The sequence below is a fragment of the Drosophila montana genome, unplaced genomic scaffold (assembly GCF_035044405.1).
Source record: "Drosophila montana isolate Dmon_TW-CO22-7 unplaced genomic scaffold, ASM3504440v1 contig_2178_1, whole genome shotgun sequence".
NCBI lineage: Eukaryota > Metazoa > Arthropoda > Insecta > Diptera > Drosophilidae > Drosophila > Drosophila montana.
Window position 1 is genome coordinate 168,117 of NW_026997075.1, and position 23,569 is coordinate 191,685.

Sequence of the window (23,569 nt, forward strand, 5' to 3'; positions counted from 1 at the left end):
GCCACCAGTTCCACTTCCGTATTCCGTAACAGATAAGCCTCATTGAGCAAGAGGAAGCAGATGGGCTCTACGAGCAGGGGAGCGGCAGAGAGAGAGAGAGAGAGAGGGAGAGAGGTGGTATTGTTCAATATAAGCACCTATACATAGGTGTGCAATACTAATTATTAGGAAAAAAAATCATAACATATAAATAAATAGTAGAAAAAACAACCGATTGCTTGATAGGCATTCTCCAATTGTGATACCAATGTAAGACAGCCAAGCAGACAAATGCGACTCTGTGTAGTTAAATGTTATTGGAGTAAAAAAATATAAATAATTTAAAAAAAAAAAAAAAACACAAATCAGTGTTGAGAAGCGAGAAGAGAGAATACATAAATGCCTCTGTATGCCCCACTATAAGTTCTTACCCACGACTGTACATAGTACAGAACTACATACAACATACAAATGTACATACTTATGCATATATGTATGTATGTATATGCATGTACGTTAGACCCACAGAAATGAATGTAATTAGTTATAGGAAATAGCCATAAATGAAAGAAACCATGGTTAAAGCCGCCTACCTACCAACAAAGTCATCTACAACAATAAATATAAAACAGAAGAGAAAAGCAAATCAAATACAAATCTTAATAAATGATGTAAATAAAATGAAAACTTTATTATATTGCATAACTGTACATAGTTTAGCGCAGTATTCATACATGGCAAATTACAGAAGAGAAGAAGGAGGAAAAAACACCTATAATAGATCAAAAATGATAAAATTGCTCATCTCTAGTTAGCGCGGGTATTCAGCTACTATCTATATAGATCATCTATATATACATATATGTACACACACACACACACACACACGATATATATATATATATAGATAGACATACAAATATATACATATATCGGACATACTATATATATTTTATTATATTGACAACACACAATACAAAAAGAAAAGCAAAGCAAAATTGAACTCAAGTATTGTACATGCTTATGTACATCGTTAGTGCATCACAAATAACAAATGTACTTACATACATATATTCAGCTGAAACTATCAGAATTTATAAAAAAAAAACTTAAATCTTTATTATAATATGTGTACACGGTTCTTCATGTCTTATCCCAGCTACACACGACTTTATGTAGTAAAAAAAAAGAAAAAATTGAAGAAAAAAAAACGCTTTTTATACCTCGGAGTGTGTTTCTATATGAATATATGTGTGTACATACGTCTGTATGTATGTATATATATCAGAAATTTGAATCATATGTCTAGAAACGATTTTGAAGTATGTAACGTATAATTAAGATGTAAGTAGTTAGATGACAATTCATTTATGATTGTAATTTTTTATATATTTTTAGATAACTTCAATTTTAATTGCTAAGCTTTTTCAACATCTAAATGTGCATTATAACTATACTTAGTACATATGTACGCGTATGTGTGTATGTATGTGTAAGTGAACCAGAATTTTAGATATCCTTTTTCCAAGAATCAATAAATATGTGTATGTGTTAACATGTAAATCAAATAATGCTCAGCAATTGTATATGTATAAGCATATGTATGCATGTATGTGTGTACACAGAGTGCGATTATATAGAATATCCATCTATATTTTTTTGTATCTGTATGCATGTATGTCGGTGTGATCTGTGTGATAATCAGTCTGGAAGATCAATCTGCCATTCCGTTTTCCATAGTCGTATTTCCTCTAGAAATACGATTTTGGGAATATATTGGCATTTTATTCATACAAAAATTAAAGCCACATACATATATACATACATAACGTACATACATACATACAGCTTTGCTTGCGAGTAATATGTTTTTACTCATAGATACATTATATGCATACATATGTGTGTAACAATTAATAATTAAATAAATGCATATCAGTGAATACAATAAAAAATAAAAATAAAAAAATAAAAGATAAACCTACATACATACATACATTGAATTCAAAGTGCTATAGATGTACATATGTATGAATGTGTATGTACACGAACTTAGTATAAAAACAAATATATTCAATCAATTAAAAAAATAAAAAACAACAAGAAGAAAAAGAAGAAAAGCAAAACGTGTGTACATAAATATAGAGTTAATATTGTAAATGTAACATATACATATACATATATGTATACATATATCTCTATATGAACAAATATAGATTTATATACATACATATATGCATGTATTATGTATAGAAAAGTAATAACTTCCATATTGAGTATTTTTCATATTACCTTTAATAGAATAAAGATTATCGTATTATTCAAAAATGCCAATTGCCTATTTAAGACTAAAAACGGGGGCAAGGATTGATTAAATAAACAGAATTGGCAGAATAAATGATCTTTGTTAAGGTATTAACAGACTCATATAATTATCAAAGATGGGAATACCCTTCATTGTCAACGAAAAATAGTTCAGTTCACCAGAAACAACTTTAATAATTCTAGTTCCGAACTGAGCAGCGCAGCACTTTTTTGCTTTGCCTTGCCTTTCATTTGTTTTCAAATTGACTTTGCTGACATTTTGAGCTCAGCTCCGAGAACAGTTCAATTGAACTGGCTCAGAATGCGAACATCAAAACACTAGCGGTTATCGGTCATCGCTGATTTTGTTGTTGTATCAAACTCACTTCGCTGACAACGTTGGTTGTAGTTGTCACACTCCTCAATAATATCTGCTCTATAATATACATTAGCAGAACTCCAAAAAAAAAAAAAAAACTTAAAAATGTCTGAGGAAAAAAAGGTATGTACTTTGACAAACAACATTTATTTGGCAGGGAAACCGAGGCGTGAATAACAAAATGCAACAATGCGCGAACGTGTTGTACATGGTGCGAAATAAAGCCGGTGTGTGTTGTGTATATACATCTATGTATATACACGCACACATACAAAGACAAACAAAAATTAAAAATGGAACATTTTAAGCATTTAAAGCACGGCATTCAAATATTAGCGTACATTTATTTTCAATTTTCAATTTAACGATTTCTTACGGCAAAAAAAAAAAAATGCCGCCAATTTTTGTTTTTGAAGAGTTGCATTCGCATGCGGCCAAATGACAATGTCTGCCCCGCAGTTTCTTGTTAATATTAATGCATTATGTATTTATTGATAATATATGTATGTATATTGTTGTAGACTGAAACCGAGCACATCAACCTGAAGGTGTTGGGCCAGGATAATGCGGTCGTTCAATTCAAGATCAAGAAACACACGCCTCTACGTAAACTAATGAACGCCTATTGTGACCGAGCTGTAAGTCTTGCATTTCCAAAATCCAAAATCAAATTACATATGCTCATCTGTTCGGTTTTCCTTTCTGTTTTACAGGGCCTTTCAATGCAAGTGGTACGATTTCGTTTCGACGGACAGCCGATCAATGAGAACGACACACCTACCTCCCTAGAAATGGAAGAGGGCGACACAATTGAAGTTTACCAACAACAAACTGGCGGTCAATTTGATAAAACATTGTCAACGGGCTTATGTTCGCGTCATTGAAACGTAGCTTCTTCAGTTGGTTTTAATATTTTTCCCCATATACATATACATACATATATATATATATATATAGCAGACAATGCCGCCGAATCATATTTTGATATTGTACAGTTACACTGCTCTGATTGTATTTGCAGAAACAATAAAAAGTATTTAAGAATGAACTTTGACATTTCATCCAAACGAAACCAAAATAACTAACCCTCGTTTGCCTTTACATTCCTTATAATTCATATAGTAACTACTTTATTTTTGTTGTTGTTTTAACCTATTAGCTGTTTAACATTAAGCCCTCGAAATTGATATCCTCGGGCGCATTATCAATAGCAAAATTGAACTTGAACTGGGATCCATTGCCCGTTAGCAGGCTGCTGCCCAGCGCGGACGCATCAGCCTGAGCTGCCACGGGCTGGCCAGCCGGTGGGCTTCCATCTGGCTCGTTGTTGTTGTCCTTGGGTAGCGCAAAGTCAAAGCGAAAATCCTTGCCGGATGTTAGCAGCGCCGACTTCTTGACAAAGCTTGACTTCTTATTCGCATCGGCTGCTGGAGTAAATTTGATTTGCTTTGAAGCTAAAATGTAAACGAGAGAGAAGATAAATATATGAATCTTGCACAAAAACTCGTATCACGTATTAGAAGGAGACAGACAGATAAAAAGTCGATTGCCAGAGGCAGGCAATATCATTTACAATATATAATAGAACAGGCTGTCTAAAGTTCTCGAATTGACTGCATTATAAAGATATAATCAATATAATATAAACAATACTGGGACTAATAACTGACAAACATATTAAATCTTAGCATTAACTTTGCTTAAACTAAGGAATCGCTTGATTCGCCTGGCCTATTCATGGTGCTTCTAGAGCATATCAATGGGATCTTTGTGGCTTGCATTTAATCTGAAGTTATGTATATATACATATTTTTTACGCTTTCTTACCTAGCAGCATTTTCTTCTCTTCCTGTTGCATTTTTAGCCGGTAATCGCCCAGGGCGAGCTTCATAACCTGGCGCTTCTTAATGAGGGGCGCCGTTTGGCTCGTTAATGTTTTCAGGTTTTTGGCCGTATCCTCCGCTGTGTTATTAATTTATTAAACTGTGTTTTCATTAATGTTTTCCTAATGTTATTCAGTTGAGGGCATACCAATTTTTTGGCTCAGCTTGCCGCTGTCTAAAGCTGTTTGCAATTGCTGAACACACCAGCAGAGCTCCAGCTCGAATTGTATATCGTTGTCGCCATCGAATGTGTTCTTTTTGGGAATCGCCTGAATCGGTGGCGGCTTGTTCACCGATTTTGGAGTTTTCCTTCGGTGCATGTTTATATGCGGCTACATGTGCGATTTATCACAATAATGTTGTACACATGCATACAAACACAACATATGGACATGCGTATGTATATGTGCACGTTTGTGAAAACACTTGCGCCTTCACATGGTCGCCATTTTTATGACGTCAATATTTCCATACGATATTGTTGCATGATGAAAGCGCAACCGCGAAAAAATAAGTCTTTTCAAATGCGGTATTTTCATGTATCCATGTTGGTTGATGACAACAAAGTGGATGTAATTTGATGAAAAAATTAAACATATGCGATTATACCAAATTTTGGTGGTTCAATAATACAATTGCGAATTTTTCTAAGCAATTTAGTAACTTATCGATTAGTATAAGCAGCCCTGTCATGCAATTAATTGTACTGTTTGACATTAAACTCAGGGCTGCCAAAAAAGTGTGTAAATATATTCTGTAGCCCTGACAGAGGTAGCGTGTTTCCGTTTTTCGTGCAATTCTGCCTTTTTACCATCGTCGCTCGACCAAGGTAGGTTGTTTTGCTCCGTGTCTAAAGTTGAAAAAGATTACTTAAAGTTATTATTCTTATTTGCATATAGTTGTTTTTGTGAAAAACCTTCAACATGGTTGCCGTAAAGAAACAGAAGAAGGCTTTAGAGAGCACCAATGCGCGTCTGGCGCTGGTTATGAAATCCGGCAAATACTGCCTGGGCTACAAGCAGACTCTGAAGACCCTGCGCCAGGGCAAGGCCAAACTGGTGCTCATCGCTAGCAACACGCCTGCTTTGAGGTGAGAACGAACATGTTCTGGTATTGAAATAGAAGCAAATACTACTGAGAAGTAGATTTCCATTACGCCCAAGTATGAACAGCGATAATTAGCTGTTGTTGTAGTTATTGGAACCATATGGAGTCTTCTTTAATGCTGACTGAGAAATATGATTCCAAATGAATAATATTGATGGAAACTATGGAGTAGTATAGTCTCGAACAGCAGCAGCAGCAGTCACCGAAATGTAAGACAGCGCACGTCTCCAAATGGTTCCAGTAACAACGCACACACGCATACGTGTGGATGCTTGGGGTAAGAAGTTGTTCTCATTAGATTTGAACAGTTATCGTAGTTTAAGCTTATGTATATGATGATTTTTGTAATTCCGACCGCCGTGACGAATTTTATTACTAGAGACTCTTTCTGATTGCCAAACGCATAGAAAATCCAGACAAGTTTTGGGCAGGCATTAAACATTATATTCTTCATGACAATTGCAGGAAGTCTGAGATTGAGTACTACGCCATGTTGGCCAAAACTGAAGTCCAGCACTACAGTGGCACCAACATTGAGTTGGGCACCGCCTGCGGTAAATACTTCCGCGTGTGCACGATGTCCATTACCGATCCTGGAGATTCTGATATCATTCGTTCGTTGCCTGACAATTAAAGGGTTCTCGATGTTAAATGTAATCAAAAGAAACCTTGAAATGGTACTTGTCGTACATTCGAAGGTTTTGTTTGGTCCTACCACATTTTACTGGGTATGATAAATAAAAAAAATGGGAAAATCACAAAAAAACATGGAACTAAAGTTGTCTTCTTTCGCTGAGCGTAATGAAACGGTGGGCAGATCTATGTGTATTCGCGTTTAGTGCTTTAATTTTCCAAAAGATTTATAAGTTTATTTTTTACTGCCCATTTTGCTGGCAGCGCCATGAGATTGAAAACTTTCTATCGAATCGATAGAATTGACAGGAAGTTCGCATTATGACATGCAACGGCCCACTGTAAATTTAGTGATGGGTGCCGTGTCGATAACTTTAGAGCCTGCGCTGTGGGGCACACGAGAATTGTGCACATCACTAGCACTGTTTTAAATAGATTTTAAGTAACCTTACGTTCGGTCTTAGAAAAATGACTTCCGAATACCTGACTGGTTATCAAATACCGCTAATAACAGCGCCGGGAGCCCAGCCGGAAAAGATTCGTGAGATTATCAACGTTGAGCTGACTGCGCCTTCAGTCAGTGCCAAGCGTTTGCTGCGTTCCGGGAAGGAAAATCCAGTGACAAAAATGGAGACCGATTCGGTTGAGCTGAAGGATACTGAATCTATTCCTGCGGTTGTAACGCAGCGCAAGCTGAAAAGGAAGCTAAACGAAACAGAGGAGGGCGAGGGCAATAATTTGGCGATGTTTCAGGGTCGCGATGAAAGCTACCCGGAAGAGCTGAACAAATTGATTCAGCCGCTGTCCTGTCAATTATGCAAGGCACAGATGACCTCAATGAAAAGCGCCAAGGATCATTACGAGTCCAAGGCACACGATCGTCACATCAGCGCGTGGCTGGCCAAAAACTACACCGAGGTGGGCCTGCAGACGCCGCCCATCAAACGCCTCGTGAAACAGGGCCCAACAGGCCCGAATGCATTCCACTGTAATCTGTGCGACCTGGCGCTCACATCGATGACCCATGCCCGCCAGCACTATGCCGGGCGCAAGCATCAGCTGGTGGTACAGAAGCGTTCAAAGCCGTCTGGAGCTGGTTTCTACAATGAGGAGGGCAAATGGGTGCGCACTGGCACAAAGGCGGAATTTGTTACCGACGACTGTCGCTTTGGCATTGGCGAGCTGTTCATCAAGGCGGCGGCATCAGCAGAACTGCAGGAGGTACTGGCCACCAATGGAGAGCAGCAGCAGCAGCAGCAGCTGGAAGTTAAGATGCCTGTTGTGGATGAAAGCCTCACCTGTAAAGTATGCAAAATCAGCGTAACATCCGCATCGCAAATCAAAATGCATCTCGACGGTGCCAAGCACCAGAAAAATCTACGCAAGCAGCTCCTCGAGGAGGAGGCGACCACTCTTGACGCAAGCGGCGGCCAGCAGCAGCATTCACTAGCCGCTGCGGTCGCCAGCGACATAAATGGAGACCTATCCATGTATCGTACACCTTCCGGGTCGTATTATTGCAAGCTATGCAATAAGGCCATGAATCACATATCCATATTGCAGCAGCACTTGCAGGGCAAGAAGCACCTAAAGACTGTGCGTCAGCAGACAGACAAAACGATCTCCTCCCAATAAGCAATTAACCCAACTATGCATGAATAAAGCCATAGATGCTTAGACCCATTCATCACGAATTGTTCCCACATTCTTGCTATATACACAAATTTGCTATACCTCAGCACCTTTTTGGCGCAGACGATAGCAATCTCCAATATAGTATTCTTATCATTGTCTTATACCTTTACAAGGGTATTATAATATTGTCACGATATGTGTAACGCCTAGCAGACCCCATTAAGTATGTACATATTCCTGAAGAGCATCAAAAGCCGCATCCATATAGCCATAGTCGGCTGCCTGTTTGTTTCTATGCAACCTACGCTATATATATATATATATATATATCAAAGTGGGTCCGATCGGATATCTATATCAAATATCTGTCTTGTCTCTAGCTTATGCTTATTAGCTCATATATTTTCTACGTTTCTAGCATATGTGCATGAGCACAAGCCTATCAAGCCCGGATAACTTATCAAAAAGCTGCCATGGGAATTGAGTTCTTATAGTTTTCAAATTCAAATGTGTAAATTGATCTTTGTTTGTCTAAGCTTAGAATATAGCGCATGATTTTGAGTTCTCGGCATTCTCGAATGATCAATTTTCTTGATTTATATACGATATGATATGATATATGCATATAGAAACATGCAGAGGGAATTGGCTATATTAAGTTATATGTACATATTTGAAGAGGAGCTGCAGCAAGAAATTTGATTGTTCACAGACATTTGTAAAAGTTGAATATTTCTGCACATATTGAATGTAACATCCGAATATGCTAGTCAATATTTTTTAGTTATAACTATAAAATACGTTTTTATCTCAGTGTACGAATCATTTTGTGCTAACTACTTGATATAACTATATTAAATTAGTTAAAATGAGTATTAAACAGATGCGAGTAAATGCAATTCGTTCACAATTTATTTATCGTACATAGTTACATTTGCAATTTTCATATATATTTTCTGATCATTTTGATTTTTGATTAATCTTTGATTATTTTTCTCATTTTATTTGCTATATCCACAAAGATGTTTGACAACAAAAATGCACTTTTATCTTAAGTAATAAGAGCTAAAAATGATAGCATTTCAATGCTGGCATTATATACAAGTTTTTTCAACAGAAGGGAGGGGAGGGTTAGAGGGAAAATAGGGGGACAACATTACTTGTTACTCATGTTTCACAGCATTTAAAATCAAATTGTTAGACACAGAGCCGGTCTGCAGATTGAAACATTCCAGTTGCATAGACACGCCATTTACTGTGAGGGCGAAAACTCAGTGGGCGCCAGGACGCGGCAGTGCATCTCGCGAATCAGTGGCACGGTATATGCCACACACTCATCCCAGCCGGGTGAGCGCCAGGCCGCCTCTCTGGTCTCCTTGCGATCCTGCAGCGATTTGTAACCTGCAGACAGGGAAACGTTTAGCTGATAAACAAATATGGAATGTGGCCGTCACTTACACCAAATGTGATGGACATTATAGAGTCGGCCAATCTGTGAGAAGAATCCAGCAAAGGCCTCATTGTTATGCTTGCGGAAGTTAATGGCACGCGCCCAGTTATTGCCCCATTCGATCATGGTGCCCGGGGTTAGTCGATACGATCTGTACGGGCACAAAATTTGCAATATAAATACCATATCAAATGGTTGGGAATCGGGCATTTAGCAACTTGCCGCATTTCGTAGATGTTTTTGCCCGACCGGCTTTCGATTTGTGGCCAATAGCTGAAGGCCAACAGATATTGCAGATGGCGTGAGCGCAAGAATTTCGAGCGCTCGTTCATTAAATTCAAATACTCGGGATCGTTCCACAGATCCTCTTTGGCCTGATCGATTTTCTCAAAGCCGCCCGTATATCTCCACAAATGCAGACACTGGTCCATGTCGCCCACCTGGACAGTCCATGAGGCGACCAATTTGCACGAAAGGTTCCGCTTCTTCTCATTGATTAGGGCCACGGTGTTTTTGCTGCAAAAGAGCGAGAGAGAGAGCGAGAGAGAGAGAGAATTTAGCGAACCTAACTTATCTGATCCGATTTGCCACTCACTAATTATTCAGATAGTTGCCCATGGAATCGGGTCGCACGTTGTGCGTATGCAATGCATATATGATTTCCTTGTCGCTCAGCATGCGACTGTGCGACTCCTTTGTCGGCTCGATCTTCCGCACCAGCAGCTTGGAGAACCACGACTCTGAGTCCTTGCAGCTGGCGCTGGTTGAAAGTGAGCTGCAAAAGTAATCAAATATATGAATACGATATACAAGTGCTTATCGCCTGCAGCAATGTATGTATGTGTGCATATCGTAGTCGCTGCCCAATTAATTAATTCTTCAACCTAAACTTACCGCACTGCGATTGGGCCGGCATTGTTGGCCGCCGACAAGATGTTACGTAGCTTCAACATGTTTGCCCCGACGACGATTCACACGCTCTGCTTGGGATGTAAACTGTGGGAAAGCATTTGCATGTTATATTTTTTTACTACTGTTATCATTCCAGTCGATTTTTTTCATGATCGCTTTTTGTTTTTTTTTTTTTTGCATTGCCCCCGTGTACTTTAGTCAAGGTGAAGTCAGAGTCAGACAAACAAGTGGCAAAAGGAATCGTTTTTCCCATCGTTTATTATCTGTTTGTCCCACCCACACCTGGAATAAATGCCTATGCCTGTGCCTGGCCATTTATCCCAACATGTGTATTGATATGTGTTCCATTTACTTAATTTTGTTGAAAGCGGCTCAAATCATACTCTTAGTATATAAATACATATGTAAATATACCTATATTTATATATACATACATATACCTATATACATGGGCCTTATCACTGGGCAATGCAAAAAATTGTACACACTTTTTAGCTATAGTTAAGCCACTTTTGAACCCACTTTTTATGCGTTGCAGGCTGTTTTTCGAAAATAATATAAAAAACTGATATTGTTGAGTAAATATTAATGTTATGTATTTAAACAAAAAGAAAATATAAATTCGTGCTAAAAATAAGTTTGCGATTGCCTTTCAAAATATCGATCGGCATGTTGATTGCAAGCGATAGTTTTGCAAATGTTATCGATAGTTGGCCAATTGGCAGGCAATAAAAATAAGTTATGTTTGATAAACAGCTTGTTGCTTCTATATATTGTTGACAATATATCGAGTTTAGAGAGTTTATATCAAATTTGTGAAATACAGTCATAAATCTGCATGTAAAGGGCCAATAAGTAATAATGTCTGGTAAGCATCAGAATACTATTTAGATGCCAATTAAATTGCGACTTGCGCAAAATTTCCAATAGGATTTCGGCAAAGTTCTCAGTTGGAATTCTAACTGTTTGATTTCCTATAGCCTTGTAAATGTGCCGGACAAAAGCAGACTGCAATGGCAGTCACTGAAAACCTAATTGCTACGAAACGGAAAAGATATAAAAAGAAATTAAACTAACTTTAAAAAATTCAATAATAAATAAATTCCAATAAATTTGTGGAAACAATTATTGAAATGTGAATGCATTTAGTGTGGACTTTTAGTAATCAGGCACAATCGATAGACTTTGTAAGCACAAATACCAAAGATTTGGGATTATTAGAGGAAGTTCCTTAAATTTGATGAAAGAAAACAATTTTTGATAGATTTTATATTTGAAAGTATGTATTTTGATTTACTTGTAATATATAGCATGATAATCGTGATAATACATAATTATCGCAATTTAACAATATTGTGGGGGGGGGGGGGGATGCTCGGGTTTCAATAATTCACCCAAATAGTTTACCTAAGTTAACTAAGATCTTGATGTATACAAATCAATTTGAATACAATACTTTAACTATACAATTGGGCTAGCAAAATGATGGGGCGGAGGGGGGGGGGATACAAAAAAAATGATTATATGTTTAGGAGGTTTACATTTCAGATAAGGTAGAAATTCTAACGTCTGCCATTTTACAATATTTACAAACATACTAATTGCCAAAATACACAATTAAATGTCAATAACTTATGTAAGTGAAAGTTGAACTTGTACTTACACTCAAAACGAAACAGATTAACAAATTTTATTTGATTTTTTGTTGTTTACATAAAACATATGTATACATTAATATATGTATATATAAATGTTGGGCTAGTTCTTGGGGGAGTACTTAAACTGATATTCCGAATTTTATTAAACAAGTTGTCGACTTTATTTTATTAAGAAGAATATCAATGAAAGTCGTGTAAATTGATATAGAAAATTCTCTCTCTCTCTCTCTCTCTCTCTCTCTCTCTCTATATATATATATATATATATTTATGTATGTTATGAATGTTAATTTGTATGTATACGAATATTTGTTGGACAAATCGGTCAGTTTAGCAGTTACACAGCGTGATGCATACACATACACATATGGAAATTATTGGAAATGCTCTATTTAAGTATTTCGTTTTAGTCGTATCTGTATGTTATATTACTATATATAGTTAATGATCCGATGCTGAGTACCAATTCCTTCCCATCAGGCATTCGACGATCTGATATTTTGAAAACAAATAACAATGATGAAGAGACTCCACGAGAGCGAGAAGCAGCTGTCGAATCTGTGGGCTAAATTGTGTTGGACTGCGGCGGGTAATTCTCCTAAAATGTACAACATTTTTTACCATGATTAAGTTAAGTTTCGTTTGTGATTTAAGTGATAGATATTACCCGTAAGTACTTGAACCTGTACAATTACAGTAAATAGTCTGCCAAGTGAACAGGAATAGTTGCCGCTGTCTGAGAGTTTGGCATCTGGTATGGAAATTCGACTATTGAGCCATTTATCGGATACGCTGCGAATAAAATGAAATGCAACCCATTGAATAATCGCACATTGATTTTGATGGGAAACATACCTAGAACGTCGATTGGTCAGTGCTGGCAGCGGCTCCTCGTCCTTGGCCCATGCAATGAAGTTGGTAAAGTATTTCTCCAGCTCCTGGCTCGAGTATGTGCTATATGTTTGGTTCGCATCGCCGATCAGATTTAGTTCGCTGCCCGTCTCATTCAGTTTGTTGGAATCCGTGGACTTGAGTATGTTGTGGCGCTCCTTTTGATAGAAATTCCGCGATATCTGACACTGCAGATCCACAGTGCTGCCGGACTTGTAATATCTGTCGCCCACATCGCGTTCATGCTCATCGATTATCCTCAACGGCGGCTCTGCACGGAAAGCATTGCACACATTGTGCCCATTAGTTGATTTTGGGGCATATATGGACTTACCCAATACGGTCAGGTTGGTGGTGAAGACACGCGGCGGATGCGTTGAAACCTGGCACATATAGATGCCGGCATCTTCCCTTTGCGTTGGGTTAATCATCAGACGCCAGTTGTTCGGATACTGAAATTTGACTCGTATGCGCGGATCGCCGCTATATGTGACATTTCCAACGGTAAGCAGTGACACCTTCTCAGTTGTACGCCTCACCCACATCACCTGCAATTTCGATATTTTAAGTCCATTTCGACAGCGCAAAGAGCTGTGTTTGTAGTGAAAACATGAAATAACTGGGCGGGATTAGCATAAAATGCACTTAGTCTGACTTTTGATAATTATTTTTTTTTTTTTTTTGTTAATTTGATTGTTTTGGCAGAGTTGCCATCGGGTTCAAAAATGTCACGCATACGTTGCCAGCTGTTTGCAAAAATTCGAAATTTAATTAGAAACGGTTTTTTTTTTGTTATTGTGATTGAACAGCGTTGCCATCGCGATGCTTTTCAAACGTTGCCAGCGGTTTGCAAAAATTCAAAATTGAATTTGAAACGGTTTTTTTTGCCAGCTAATTTGAAATTTGCCGGATTTCGAAATTGAATTTGGCGCAAATACCAAATGCAAATACCAATTGTAATGGGGATTCCAGGGATTGGCTTAAGACTGCGTGTTCTTATTTTTTCAATACCCTTGCAGAGGATGTTACAATTACAGTAAATAGTCTAGAGAGTTTTGGCATCTGGCATAGAAATTCGATTATTTATTCTGCGAAATAAATTGTGATTTTATTTTTTTTCTAAATTTTGTGATGAAATGGAAGGAGACATCTCTAAGCCCGACAAGAGCCGAGTTGATAAAGCCATGTCTGTCTCTCCGTCTCTCCGTTGGTCTGTTGAACTAGTCTCTCTCAGTTCTAAGGCTATCGTCTTGAAATTTTACATTTCTATGGAGTTAGTTCATACATATGTCGGAACCAGGCGGATGGGATCATGTCGAAACGATCATTCGAAAAGGTTTTCTTGTATGAGAAACTTTTCTGTTGCCAAAGATATTTTGACCAAATTCGGCAATTTATAAGTCTCACGACTTATGACATCGGAACACCTATCCGAAAGCTGTCATAGGGATAACCAGTCGAAAAGAAGGTTCTAGCATGGACAACTTTTATGGTTATTCAAGATATTTCTTGACTAAACTCGGCATTTACTACTTTCATATACTTTATGCAAAATCCTATCAATATCGGAACACTTATCAAGTAGATCGGTCAAAAAGTATGAAGGTTCTTATTCTGTATTCCAAGATATTTGTATCGAACGAGCTTCACTTCTATCACATATTTTCAAATAGGAAATGTCTACAAGGGTTTTAAATCTTCGGCGTGTCAAAGATTTTCTCACTTTCTCCTTTTCTACTATAATATTCTGAGTACTGCTCAAAATGAAGCAATTCCCAAGTAAACTCGAAACAGATTTCGACATTTCGATAGTTTCTGATGCTTTAGTCAATATCACAATTGAATCAACAGGAAATCCCTGTTAGTCCTCCAGCACGGACAAATCAGGAAACTATTAACTAAGACCAACAGCTGATTGTGGTCTAAGCCAATTAGTTTGTATATCAATTAGTTAAGAAGCCCGCTTACCGTCTTATCCTTGAGCATGCCGACGCGACAGTTGAGCACAGCTTCGGTAAATAGATGCACTGCAGAGACGAGAGTCTTGCCCGGATCGACTAGGTTCGATGGCTCCTCGAAGAACGGGCCATAGTGGTTCTCATGATGATACTTGCTGCGAAATGTGCGCGATCGTTCCGCATCGGCGGAGCCGCCAACAGTCCAGTGGTTCCTGGAGCGTGTGGCATCGATGGGTTGTTTAATGGTGCTTCTGATGCTCTTGGTCGTGGCCGCTGCGGCCGTCGCCAAACCCATGGAGCCGAGCTCAACGGCATTATAATTCTTAACCGTGGTGCCATTCCCGATCGCATCGCTGTCAAGCGCAGTTCTCATCGAGGTCTCGCTTGTGAGCGTAGTTAGTCCAACCTGTGCTCGGGCTGTGGGTAAGGTCGGTATCGCCTCGGCTGGCATCGGTGAGAGGTCGGGAATTGCGGCTGCCGAGTCCGCAGCAAGAAATGATAGCGATTTGGTAGTGGTATTATGCTCATCAAAATAGAAATTGTTTTCTGCGCTTGTATTCTGTGTGCTGAGGGTCGTTGATGTCGATGCACTGGTGGCTGCTGTGCCTGGCCGGAAGAAAGAGAGAGTCGTCCCCCACCCAGATTATTGATACATATGCGAGAGAGTGTAATTTATGTGCATATGCCGGATTCCATTGCTCTATCATTACGCTTCCTCGGGCAATGTGGAATAAGCAAAGGGCACTCGCATTACATACACATATTTACTTTGTCCCTCTGATATTGGAACCGAAATGGCCCCGCCTGGCCCATACTTACAGAGGACAGAACGAAACTGAAATCCAATCACTGTGACAACGGCGAGCAGCCGAACGAGTCTCAGGCACGGGCACGGGCTCGGGCTCGGGCTCAGGCTCAGGTTTATGCCCGGGCTATTCCGTAACTGGGTTGTCCGTGGGAGCTGTTGGGCCGCGACTGATGCTGATGCTAATGATGTGTTATTAACTTTTAAACGCCTCATCCTTTGCACGGGATGACGTGACTTTGATAAACGGGCCTCTTGATATCAGAAACCTTCATTTTATTCCCAAAACGTTGCTGTCCTCGACGCATCCAGGCGCTATAGACAGCATAAGCCGTGCATCGCGAGATTGTCCGTCTACATAGAAAGTTCTTTTCAAGATTTCCCTTTGATTAACTGGAATCATACAAAAAAAAAATGGTTTGCGTTAACTTGGAGCGGGTCTAGTCTAGGTTGAACAGGTTGACTTTAAAGAGAGAGAGAGAGAGAGAGGAGAGGAAAAGGGGTAGAGGAAGTGGGAGGGGGAGGAAGAGACAGACAAATACCCCATCAACAAGTCTATAAAGAGGGAGAGACGGAGAGAGATAGAGACAGGTAGAAAAAGTGAGTGACAAAGAAATATGAGGCTGGGCTGATACACTGCACATAAAACTCCATCAACATATCAATAAACGGAGAGAGCGAGAGAGAGACAGAGAGGGAGAGACATGTAGCTATGTTATAAGATGCTATCATTTAGTGTATAATGAGAGAGAGACAACTGGATATGGGGCTGTGCTGAAACAAGGATAAAACACCCCATCAACCAGTCTACTAAAAGAGAGAGAGACAGAGAGAGAGAACGGCGGAGAGAAACAGAAACTAAGAGATCTGTGGATAGCTATAAACACTGCCTATAAAACCTCATCAGCAAGTATATAAAGAGTGAGACCGATTGAGAGACAGAGAGAGAGGGCGAGAGGAAGAGAGAGAGAGAGAGAGACAGAGAGACATGCGAGTAAGCTTAAACATTCGCCAGTCTATAAAGAGGAAGGTTGAAAGAGACAGAGGAATCTGGGGCTAGAATTAAATTCCACCAACAAGTCTATAAATAGAGAGACAGAAAAAGAGAGAGAGAGAGATAAAAACAAAATGGAAAGTTATAAGTCAGTCTCATTACAACCCCTTCAACTAATCTATAAAGGGAGAAAGAAAGAGAGAGAGACAGGAAGAAATGGGGCCGGGGTAAAACACTGTCTATAGAACCCCATAAGCAAGTCTATAAGGAGCGAGAGAGCGAGAGATAAATAGAGAGATCTGGAGCTTGACTTCAATACCGTCTATAAAACCTCATCAACACGATTATAAAGAGAGGGATAGAGAGAGAGAGAGAGAGAGAGAGAAAGAGACAGATAGACAGAGAGAAAGAGAGAAAGAGGCAGAGAGAAGAGACATGGGGCTAGTCTAAAACAGTCTCTTTAAAACCCCATCAACTATTGTATTAAAAGAAAATGCGAGTGGGAGAGAAGCAAAAATCGTCTATAAAACCCCATCTGTAAAACAGTTTGTGTTGATTGCCCGATAGATGATATTATGCCATATATATATCAGCAAGTATATATATATATGTATATGTATATATTGATATATTTTATATTTATTATTGTATATTTTTTAGGATAGAACTTCTTTTTTTTTTGGTTAGGTTAGGTTTTTGTCACAACTTGATCAAGTTCCACGCATATTACAAGCTCAGCTAGAAAGCTGAATTATTTCCCATAGAAATTTGATTGATTTTCATTCATTTGAAAATCTTTCAAATCTAAAAATCAATTAGAGACCAAGTTTTACACTAATCGGAAAAGTCGTTCCCTCGGGTGAAAAATTGTTTGTACGTTCGGCTGCAAACTTATTTCGAAAGCGTTGCATACAAAATTGTTAAATATTGAAAAGTCCGGAAAATAGACAAAAATCGAATTAAAAATGTAATCAAATATACTTTGTCCGGGCAACGCGTCCCCGGAGAGAATCGCACAGTTAACGCGCAAAGGTGTAAACTGCGTTGCGTCACTTATTGATTCAGCATCCCGCTGCTGCCGCGGTTGCGAAAACAAAAAGCTTGTTATTTTTTTGTTGTTTTATTTTCCATTTTCTATTTTCTATTTCCTTTTTTTTCTCTTTTTTTTTGTTTTTTGTTTGATTTGTATCAAGAAACTGATTTCAAAGCGAGTTTTTATTGCCGTAATACAGATGAATAAAACGAATTAAAGTTGTTTTCCTACGGCAAGTTTTTGTCTCCTCATTGTCGACGCTGACTGCGACGTCGACGGCGACGTCGTCATCGCTGGCGTCCATCATAGTTTATGTCCCGTTGTCCCCCCCCCCCCCCCCCGCTGCCCGCAATGTGCTTGCTTATTACATTTCTCTCTCTCAACTTTCATTTCCACTTTTGTATCGGCTGTGTGAACGAGCTCGAGGCGTGGCAGGCGGCAGGCGGCAGGGGTGGGGGCGGGTGCGAGGCGTTGCCGGCGCTTGCCCTTGGCTCAAGACATAATCACCGTAATAAATATTATATTAGTGAAGTTGTTGTTGCTCTTGTTCTTGCTGACATTCGCCTCCGCTCTCTGCTCTCCGTTGGCTTTTGTTTTTTTTTTTTGTTGTTGCTGTAGTTAGCTGTTGTTTTGTTTTGTTTTTTTTCATTTTTTTTTTTTTTGTTTCTTCCTCTGTTGACATCTGATTTTGCCATTTGCTGCGATATTTTGTTTTAAAGGGCGAACCGTCCCGAAACTATGCACAGCGATAACAAACGGAAGGCTTAAAGCCTTTTGCGTATTCTAATTGCACTTGAAGGGCGGACCCAGGAGCCCACAGATGGGCGGGGAGGGGAGGGTGGAGGGGGCGGACACGAAGCGGACAGGATTTTCTCATAACATAGCAGCAATAAAATCTTAAATGAGCTCTATGGCGACGCTTGTACAGCAAAATTTCATTTTATGAAATTCTCGTGCTGCTCTCAGCTCTCAGCCTCGTCATCATAATCATCATCATCATCAGGCGAAACATCATCATTGACTCGAGTAAAAGAACTGTAATCTGTACAACTGAGTTCTAGCTGCAGACTGTCACGTTCCTGTTTTCTTTCGCTCTCTCTTTTATTTGCCCAGACCCAGACCCAGACGCAGACGCAGGCCCAGCGTCAGCAATTCCTTTTCCTTACCTGACTTTGACTAACTAGCTCTTAACGCTTAGCATATGCGTCCAAGCTACCCTCGAATCTGCATGCGTAGCCACATACATATGCACATGTATACGTATGTATGTATGCACGTTTGTGTATGTGTGTGTGTGTCGCAGAGCACCTGCTGTGCCTCATTGAGTGCAAAACGTGCTTTGTTTTGTTTCATACGCATTACGCGTAAGTCTTGTACGCATTTTAGCTATGTATACCCGCCATCCCCCTGCCAGCACGCCGTAGCCAACACCCGTTGTGTTTATTACACCAAATTCTTCTTGTTTTACGCGCATATATTCAGATTAGAAACTTCTTCAGGCGCCTACGGCCGGTTGACATCTTGGGATTACGACTGTTCTCAGCCGACGCGCTAACTTTGTTGACTTCACTTCGGCACACACACACACACATACACACACACACCCACACACATATACGTATATGTTTGTCTGTGTGCTGTTGCGGTGTGTTTGTACGGTTAACGGGATTTAACAAGGTTGCGGTTTTCAGTTTTCGGTTTTCGGTTTCGGCATGTGGTATAGATGTCTGCTTATCAAAGCCGAAGGCCTTGAGGAGTGTTATACAGCGGTTTGCCTAATGTTGCTTTTCAACACTAATTTGGAGCGTATACGTAATACGAATGGGTGTGTGCATGTGTGTGTAAGATTTGCTTTGACCAATTAAAGCTATAATTCATACATCGAGGTTAAAGCATGTTTCCATAGAAATCGGATATATACTACTATATTATTATATTATGTTGCTTTCCAACACTAATTTGGAGCGTATACGTAATACGAATGGGTGTGTGCATATGTGTGTAAGATTTGCTTTGACCAATTAAAGCTATAATTCATGTGGGGCTTGTATCCATAGAAATCGGATATATTACTTTATTGTCATTTTATAGAAATATGATATTGTAGGAATATATTTTATATTTTAGAAATATCAGATATTTTGAGTCAATCTTAAATATTTTCTGTATATAGCTCGAAATATTGAATTGGGTATAAAAGCAATAATAGGTATGAATAAAAAGCTTAATTTTTTTTTATTTGGTAATGCAATATCTAAATTGGAAATATATATATATATATACATTAATTATTTTAAAAAGAAATCTTTGCTGTTTTCCTCTCGATTTTTTTCAAAAATATTTTCAGCATTTAAGTTAAATTTGATTCAAAAAACGGCTTCTAGCACTAAATACTAGACATTTTTTGTCAATAAACCTCCATAATATTCACATTTAAATATATTTAAGCTATATTTTTGTCCTCGCCCAGTTAGCTTTAAGCTTTAAAGCCCTCATGTGTTGAACTGTGACCAATTTAGCAGAATTAAGCATTTGAATTGAGCCATAAAATAAAACATTTTTAATGAAAAAGTATATATTATATTATTGTTATTCCCTTTGAGTAGCGCGTCAAAGGGCTAAAATATTAAATTCTCCAGTCAATTGTTCAATTTGATCTGCGTTTAAGCAAATAAGCTACTGAATATATTATATGGCTTTTAATGCCAAGAGTTTGTTCAATTTCTTAGCCAAATTAAATAGCTATTTGAGAAGTTTAAAATCATATTATCATCAGGCACATCCTGTCGTGCAAATATTATTGCTTGGAAGGCCACTTAAATGTTTTAAATAAAATATGATATTGTTTAACTTATCTGCATTTATTAAGCTTTGAATCTTTGGAGAGACAACGAACTACCGTAAGCTATGTAAATGACAGGAAAATTTCTGTGGGGCATGCAACAACACTTGAATATTATGTGTGCACACATACATACGCATACCTGCCTCAATGTATGTATTTGCACTTTACCACAATGTTGGTTTAACCAAACTAATTGTTTTAATGTGAATACATTATTCACACCACATTAATCAAAAATTTATATTTGCCTGAGTTTGATGGGCTACCTCAACCGAATTACATTTAAAATGAGTTAATTAAAGCACGTAGTTTTTTGTGAGGAGGGAAGGGGGCGGGGGGGGGGGGGAGAGAGAGAGCAGCGGAAATGGAGGCATTAACGAGCTGCGATTCTTAAAAATAATTTAAAAGGTATTTCTTCATATTATTATAGAGCTAAAGGTCAAAAAGCGGGGAGGGAGAGAGAGGGAGATTGAGAGTGAAAGAGAAAGAGACAGAGACAGAGACAGAGACAGAGAGAGAGAGAGAGGGAGGGAGAAGTAGAGATAGAGAGAGAGAGGGAGATTGAGAGAAAAACCAACCGAAAGGTGACAAAACTTTACATTTATGATGGAAAGAGAAAGAAAGAGAGAGAGAGAGAGAGAGAGAGAGAGAGAGCGGAAAAAAAGAGAGATGTCGCGAGAGAGTTGAGAGAAAGAAACCAATTGGTTGGGGACCTAAAACCAATTAAAATGTCAAGACTTTGCATTAATGAGGGAAAAAGAGAGTGAAATGGAGAAAGAGAGAGAGAGAGAGTGAGAGGAAGAGAGAAAACAGAGGGATAGAGCGAAAGAGTTGGAAAGAAGCGATGTTTTTCGAGAAACTAATTTGTTGGGGATCAAAAATTAACGAAAATGTCAAAAACTTTGCATTAATGAGAGAAAAAGAGAGGGAATCAGAAAAAGAGAGATAAATCGAGAGAGAGAGAGGGCAAATTAGCGAGATAGAGCAAGAGAGTTGGGAGAAAGAAACCAATTTTGTGGGGACCTCAAATCAAAAACTTAACATTAATCAGGAAAGAGAGAGAGAGAGAGGGAGAGAGCGAGAAAGAGAGATATGGAAAGGAAGCAGTAAAATATAATCCAAAAATCTTGAATGTGAGAGACCCAATCAATTTAAGCTCACAAAACTTTTACTCATTTTGAGGTTCACAAAGCACAAAAAGAGTATCCAGAACCAAACACTAAAGAAAAATTAAAAAAAAATAGCGCGAGAGAAAGTCGTCGCTTTTTTATCAATTGTTCTATTATTCCAGAAATTCATATAGATTTTGTATTATTTTATCGGGTTTCACTTAAACAATTTTACGAACGCGAAAAAACTTGTAACAAAGAAACAGGAATAATAAATATTTTTGAGAACAAGTTACAAATCTTAAAGTATTTTCTAGTATATACCAGAAAATACTTTAAGATTTATAGCTTGATTAAGTTAGCTCACACATCGACACACAGTTCCATACGTTCCTAGATCGAGAGTTATTTTATTGTTAGTTTTCATAAAATTAAACAAATAACGACACAAAAGGCGCCTTGGGCTACAAGATGCCGGCGCCAGGTTAAATATCCGGTAAACACAAAAATGAAGACGAAGAAGAAGAACAAGTAGAAAAACTGTAAATGTTTGTCGAGCAGAAAATGGGATGCAGCAATAAAAGGACGCCGACGGATGCGACGGATGCAGCAGCAAGTGGATTAATCTCCTGTCGATTTGTGTATGTGTGTGTGTGCGTGTGTGTTTAATTTAATTGTTACAACTTTCACTAACCCGGTTTAAAATGTTTTTACGATTTGTATTCCCAAAATCGGCTAATGCGATTAGATGCAAGTTTTTATTTTAAATACTTGTTATCCTTTTCGGCATTTGCGACACATCACATCACTGGCACTTGTTTGCATTTGGCAAAAAAAAAAAAAAGAAAACAACAACAACATCAAAAACATTAACAAAAAATAAACAGAGCTTGTATTTTTAACGCGCGTAACGGTATTTGCTCATTAACTCTTTCGGTTTTTGTCGAATATTTCAAATAGTTTCTCTTCAGCATCATTTTTTTTTTAACTTTTTTTTTTGCTCTTTTTTTGTTTTTTTTTTCTTTTTCTTGCCTATTTACAGTTTGTTTGTGTTCTTACTGAGTAGTTGACAGCGAGACGACCACAAGAGGCGACAAAGACGACAATTGAATTTCGATGTTTTCGCCAGTGCGGGGCCAGCACGTGGGCATCGCTTATCCTTGAAAACAGTAATGAACTGTCGTTCGCAAAATTACAGACACATTGCGAAGCATCCAAATGAACAGCTCGTCTGCCATTGAGTGTAAGCTCTCTGTTCGCTGCACACTCAAATTCCCCAGCTCACAGTTCACTCAACGATGCTCTCTACTCACCACGGCCGTGTTGGCGTCTACCGTGTGGGGAGTGTGCCAAATGTGTCCCAAAGCTTTGTGCAGAGCGAAGGGGTGCTTTGAGCATCTGCTCAAGGGATGCTCATTTGCGCTCAATTACATTAAAATGCTTTGCACTTCTCTGAGTCCATTTGCGTTTCACTCCAATCAGAGTATTTTCGTATTGGGACTTTTTAGGCAAAGGAAATTCTCCGTGAATTCTCTGCCAGCAGACAAAGCGATTCGCTTTCGAGGTAATCAAAGCGACATAAAATCGTTTACCTTAAAAATGTAGGTTCAAAATCGCAACATAGTGCCCGATCCCATAGATCGGGCTAGCTATATCCGGAAATGTTTGTTTGTCTATTAAATTTGGAATATTATTTAGCGAATATTATACACACAGGTCAGGCTTATTTTAAGCTATCGATAACTCGCGCTGTTTCTTCAATATCGATAACTATCGATTATCAAGCATGTCTCGTAGATTTCAGGAGTTAGAAACATGAAAACCCTCCACCCAAACGAATGCTATTCCGACTTCCTACGGAATATTGCGACTTCCTACGGAATATTCCGACTTCCTATGGAATAAATCTTCCATTGTGTGTGAGAAGAAGCACGGTCGCTGTCCTACCTTACCCAGTTCCGGTTCGGATCACGACCTCCAACAATTTTGAAACT

The 23,569-nt window shown here is 38.7% G+C and overlaps 6 protein-coding genes across 7 annotated transcripts; 3 read left to right on the forward strand and 3 right to left on the reverse strand.

Annotated features, from left to right (window-relative positions):
* Positions 1-2,633: 2,633 nt before the first annotated feature.
* On the forward strand, positions 2,634-3,743 carry LOC135427361 (small ubiquitin-related modifier 3-like). The gene is made up of 3 exons (XM_064680830.1): positions 2,634-2,785; positions 3,184-3,300; positions 3,376-3,743. Exons 1-3 carry the CDS (start codon positions 2,768-2,770, stop codon positions 3,544-3,546), a joined length of 306 nt encoding a protein of 101 aa, XP_064536900.1. The 5' UTR covers positions 2,634-2,767; the 3' UTR covers positions 3,547-3,743.
* Positions 3,744-3,769: 26 nt separating this feature from the next.
* LOC135427359 (UPF0488 protein CG14286) lies at positions 3,770-4,949 on the reverse strand. The gene is made up of 3 exons (XM_064680828.1): positions 4,694-4,949; positions 4,490-4,624; positions 3,770-4,116 (listed from the first exon to the last, which is right to left on the reverse strand). Exons 1-3 carry the CDS (start codon positions 4,863-4,865, stop codon positions 3,818-3,820), a joined length of 606 nt encoding a protein of 201 aa, XP_064536898.1. The 5' UTR covers positions 4,866-4,949; the 3' UTR covers positions 3,770-3,817.
* Positions 4,950-5,278: 329 nt separating this feature from the next.
* On the forward strand, positions 5,279-6,418 carry RpL30 (ribosomal protein L30). The gene is made up of 3 exons (XM_064680829.1): positions 5,279-5,374; positions 5,445-5,635; positions 6,118-6,418. Exons 2-3 carry the CDS (start codon positions 5,469-5,471, stop codon positions 6,284-6,286), a joined length of 336 nt encoding a protein of 111 aa, XP_064536899.1. The 5' UTR covers positions 5,279-5,374; positions 5,445-5,468; the 3' UTR covers positions 6,287-6,418.
* A 286-nt stretch (positions 6,419-6,704) lies between these two features.
* LOC135427357 (zinc finger matrin-type protein 1) lies at positions 6,705-7,972 on the forward strand. Its single transcript, XM_064680826.1, has one exon. It carries the CDS (start codon positions 6,754-6,756, stop codon positions 7,918-7,920), a length of 1,167 nt encoding a protein of 388 aa, XP_064536896.1. The 5' UTR covers positions 6,705-6,753; the 3' UTR covers positions 7,921-7,972.
* Positions 7,973-8,810: 838 nt separating this feature from the next.
* Nipsnap (nipsnap) lies at positions 8,811-10,950 on the reverse strand. Its single transcript, XM_064680827.1, has 6 exons — positions 10,805-10,950; positions 10,265-10,366; positions 9,966-10,145; positions 9,593-9,886; positions 9,379-9,521; positions 8,811-9,321 (listed from the first exon to the last, which is right to left on the reverse strand). Exons 2-6 carry the CDS (start codon positions 10,321-10,323, stop codon positions 9,173-9,175), a joined length of 825 nt encoding a protein of 274 aa, XP_064536897.1. The 5' UTR covers positions 10,324-10,366; positions 10,805-10,950; the 3' UTR covers positions 8,811-9,172.
* An 829-nt stretch (positions 10,951-11,779) lies between these two features.
* dpr18 (defective proboscis extension response 18) lies at positions 11,780-22,735 on the reverse strand. Of its 2 annotated transcripts, XM_064680875.1 has the most exons (7): positions 22,635-22,735; positions 15,609-15,987; positions 14,800-15,395; positions 13,166-13,379; positions 12,796-13,102; positions 12,608-12,732; positions 11,780-12,538 (listed from the first exon to the last, which is right to left on the reverse strand). In XM_064680875.1, exons 2-7 carry the CDS (start codon positions 15,808-15,810, stop codon positions 12,417-12,419), a joined length of 1,566 nt encoding a protein of 521 aa, XP_064536945.1. In that variant the 5' UTR covers positions 15,811-15,987; positions 22,635-22,735; the 3' UTR covers positions 11,780-12,416. The 2 variants fall into 2 exon arrangements, with proteins under 2 accessions (XP_064536945.1, XP_064536946.1); XM_064680876.1 differs by lacking the exons at positions 11,780-12,538; positions 12,608-12,732; positions 12,796-13,102 and having other exon boundaries at positions 13,297-13,422.
* Positions 22,736-23,569: the final 834 nt, after the last annotated feature.

What these genes read in the sequence shown, in the direction of transcription:
- LOC135427361 (XM_064680830.1), top strand. An exon ending in ACGCCTATTGTGACCGAGCT is followed by an intron (nt 3,301 to 3,375) that starts GTAAGTCTTGCA and finishes TCTGTTTTACAG; the next exon opens with GGCCTTTCAATGCAAGTGGT.
- LOC135427359 (XM_064680828.1), bottom strand. Translation starts at nt 4,865, where the DNA reads ATGCACCGAAGGAAAACTCCAAAATCGGTGAACAAGCCGCCACCGATT. An exon ending in CAAGCTGAGCCAAAAAATTG is followed by an intron (nt 4,625 to 4,693) that starts GTATGCCCTCAA and finishes TTAATAACACAG; the next exon opens with CGGAGGATACGGCCAAAAAC. An exon ending in AGAGAAGAAAATGCTGCTAG is followed by an intron (nt 4,117 to 4,489) that starts GTAAGAAAGCGT and finishes TTTACATTTTAG; the next exon opens with CTTCAAAGCAAATCAAATTT.
- RpL30 (XM_064680829.1), top strand. Translation starts at nt 5,469, where the DNA reads ATGGTTGCCGTAAAGAAACAGAAGAAGGCTTTAGAGAGCACCAATGCG. An exon ending in AGCAACACGCCTGCTTTGAG is followed by an intron (nt 5,636 to 6,117) that starts GTGAGAACGAAC and finishes TGACAATTGCAG; the next exon opens with GAAGTCTGAGATTGAGTACT.
- LOC135427357 (XM_064680826.1), top strand. Translation starts at nt 6,754, where the DNA reads ATGACTTCCGAATACCTGACTGGTTATCAAATACCGCTAATAACAGCG.
- Nipsnap (XM_064680827.1), bottom strand. Translation starts at nt 10,323, where the DNA reads ATGTTGAAGCTACGTAACATCTTGTCGGCGGCCAACAATGCCGGCCCA. An exon ending in GGCAACTATCTGAATAATTA is followed by an intron (nt 9,887 to 9,965) that starts GTGAGTGGCAAA and finishes GCTCTTTTGCAG; the next exon opens with CAAAAACACCGTGGCCCTAA. An exon ending in AAAAACATCTACGAAATGCG is followed by an intron (nt 9,522 to 9,592) that starts GCAAGTTGCTAA and finishes GTGCCCGTACAG; the next exon opens with ATCGTATCGACTAACCCCGG.
- dpr18 (XM_064680875.1), bottom strand. Translation starts at nt 15,810, where the DNA reads ATGAGGCGTTTAAAAGTTAATAACACATCATTAGCATCAGCATCAGTC. An exon ending in TCAGTTTCGTTCTGTCCTCT is followed by an intron (nt 15,396 to 15,608) that starts GTAAGTATGGGC and finishes TCTTCCGGCCAG; the next exon opens with GCACAGCAGCCACCAGTGCA. An exon ending in GCATGCTCAAGGATAAGACG is followed by an intron (nt 13,380 to 14,799) that starts GTAAGCGGGCTT and finishes TCGAAATTGCAG; the next exon opens with GTGATGTGGGTGAGGCGTAC.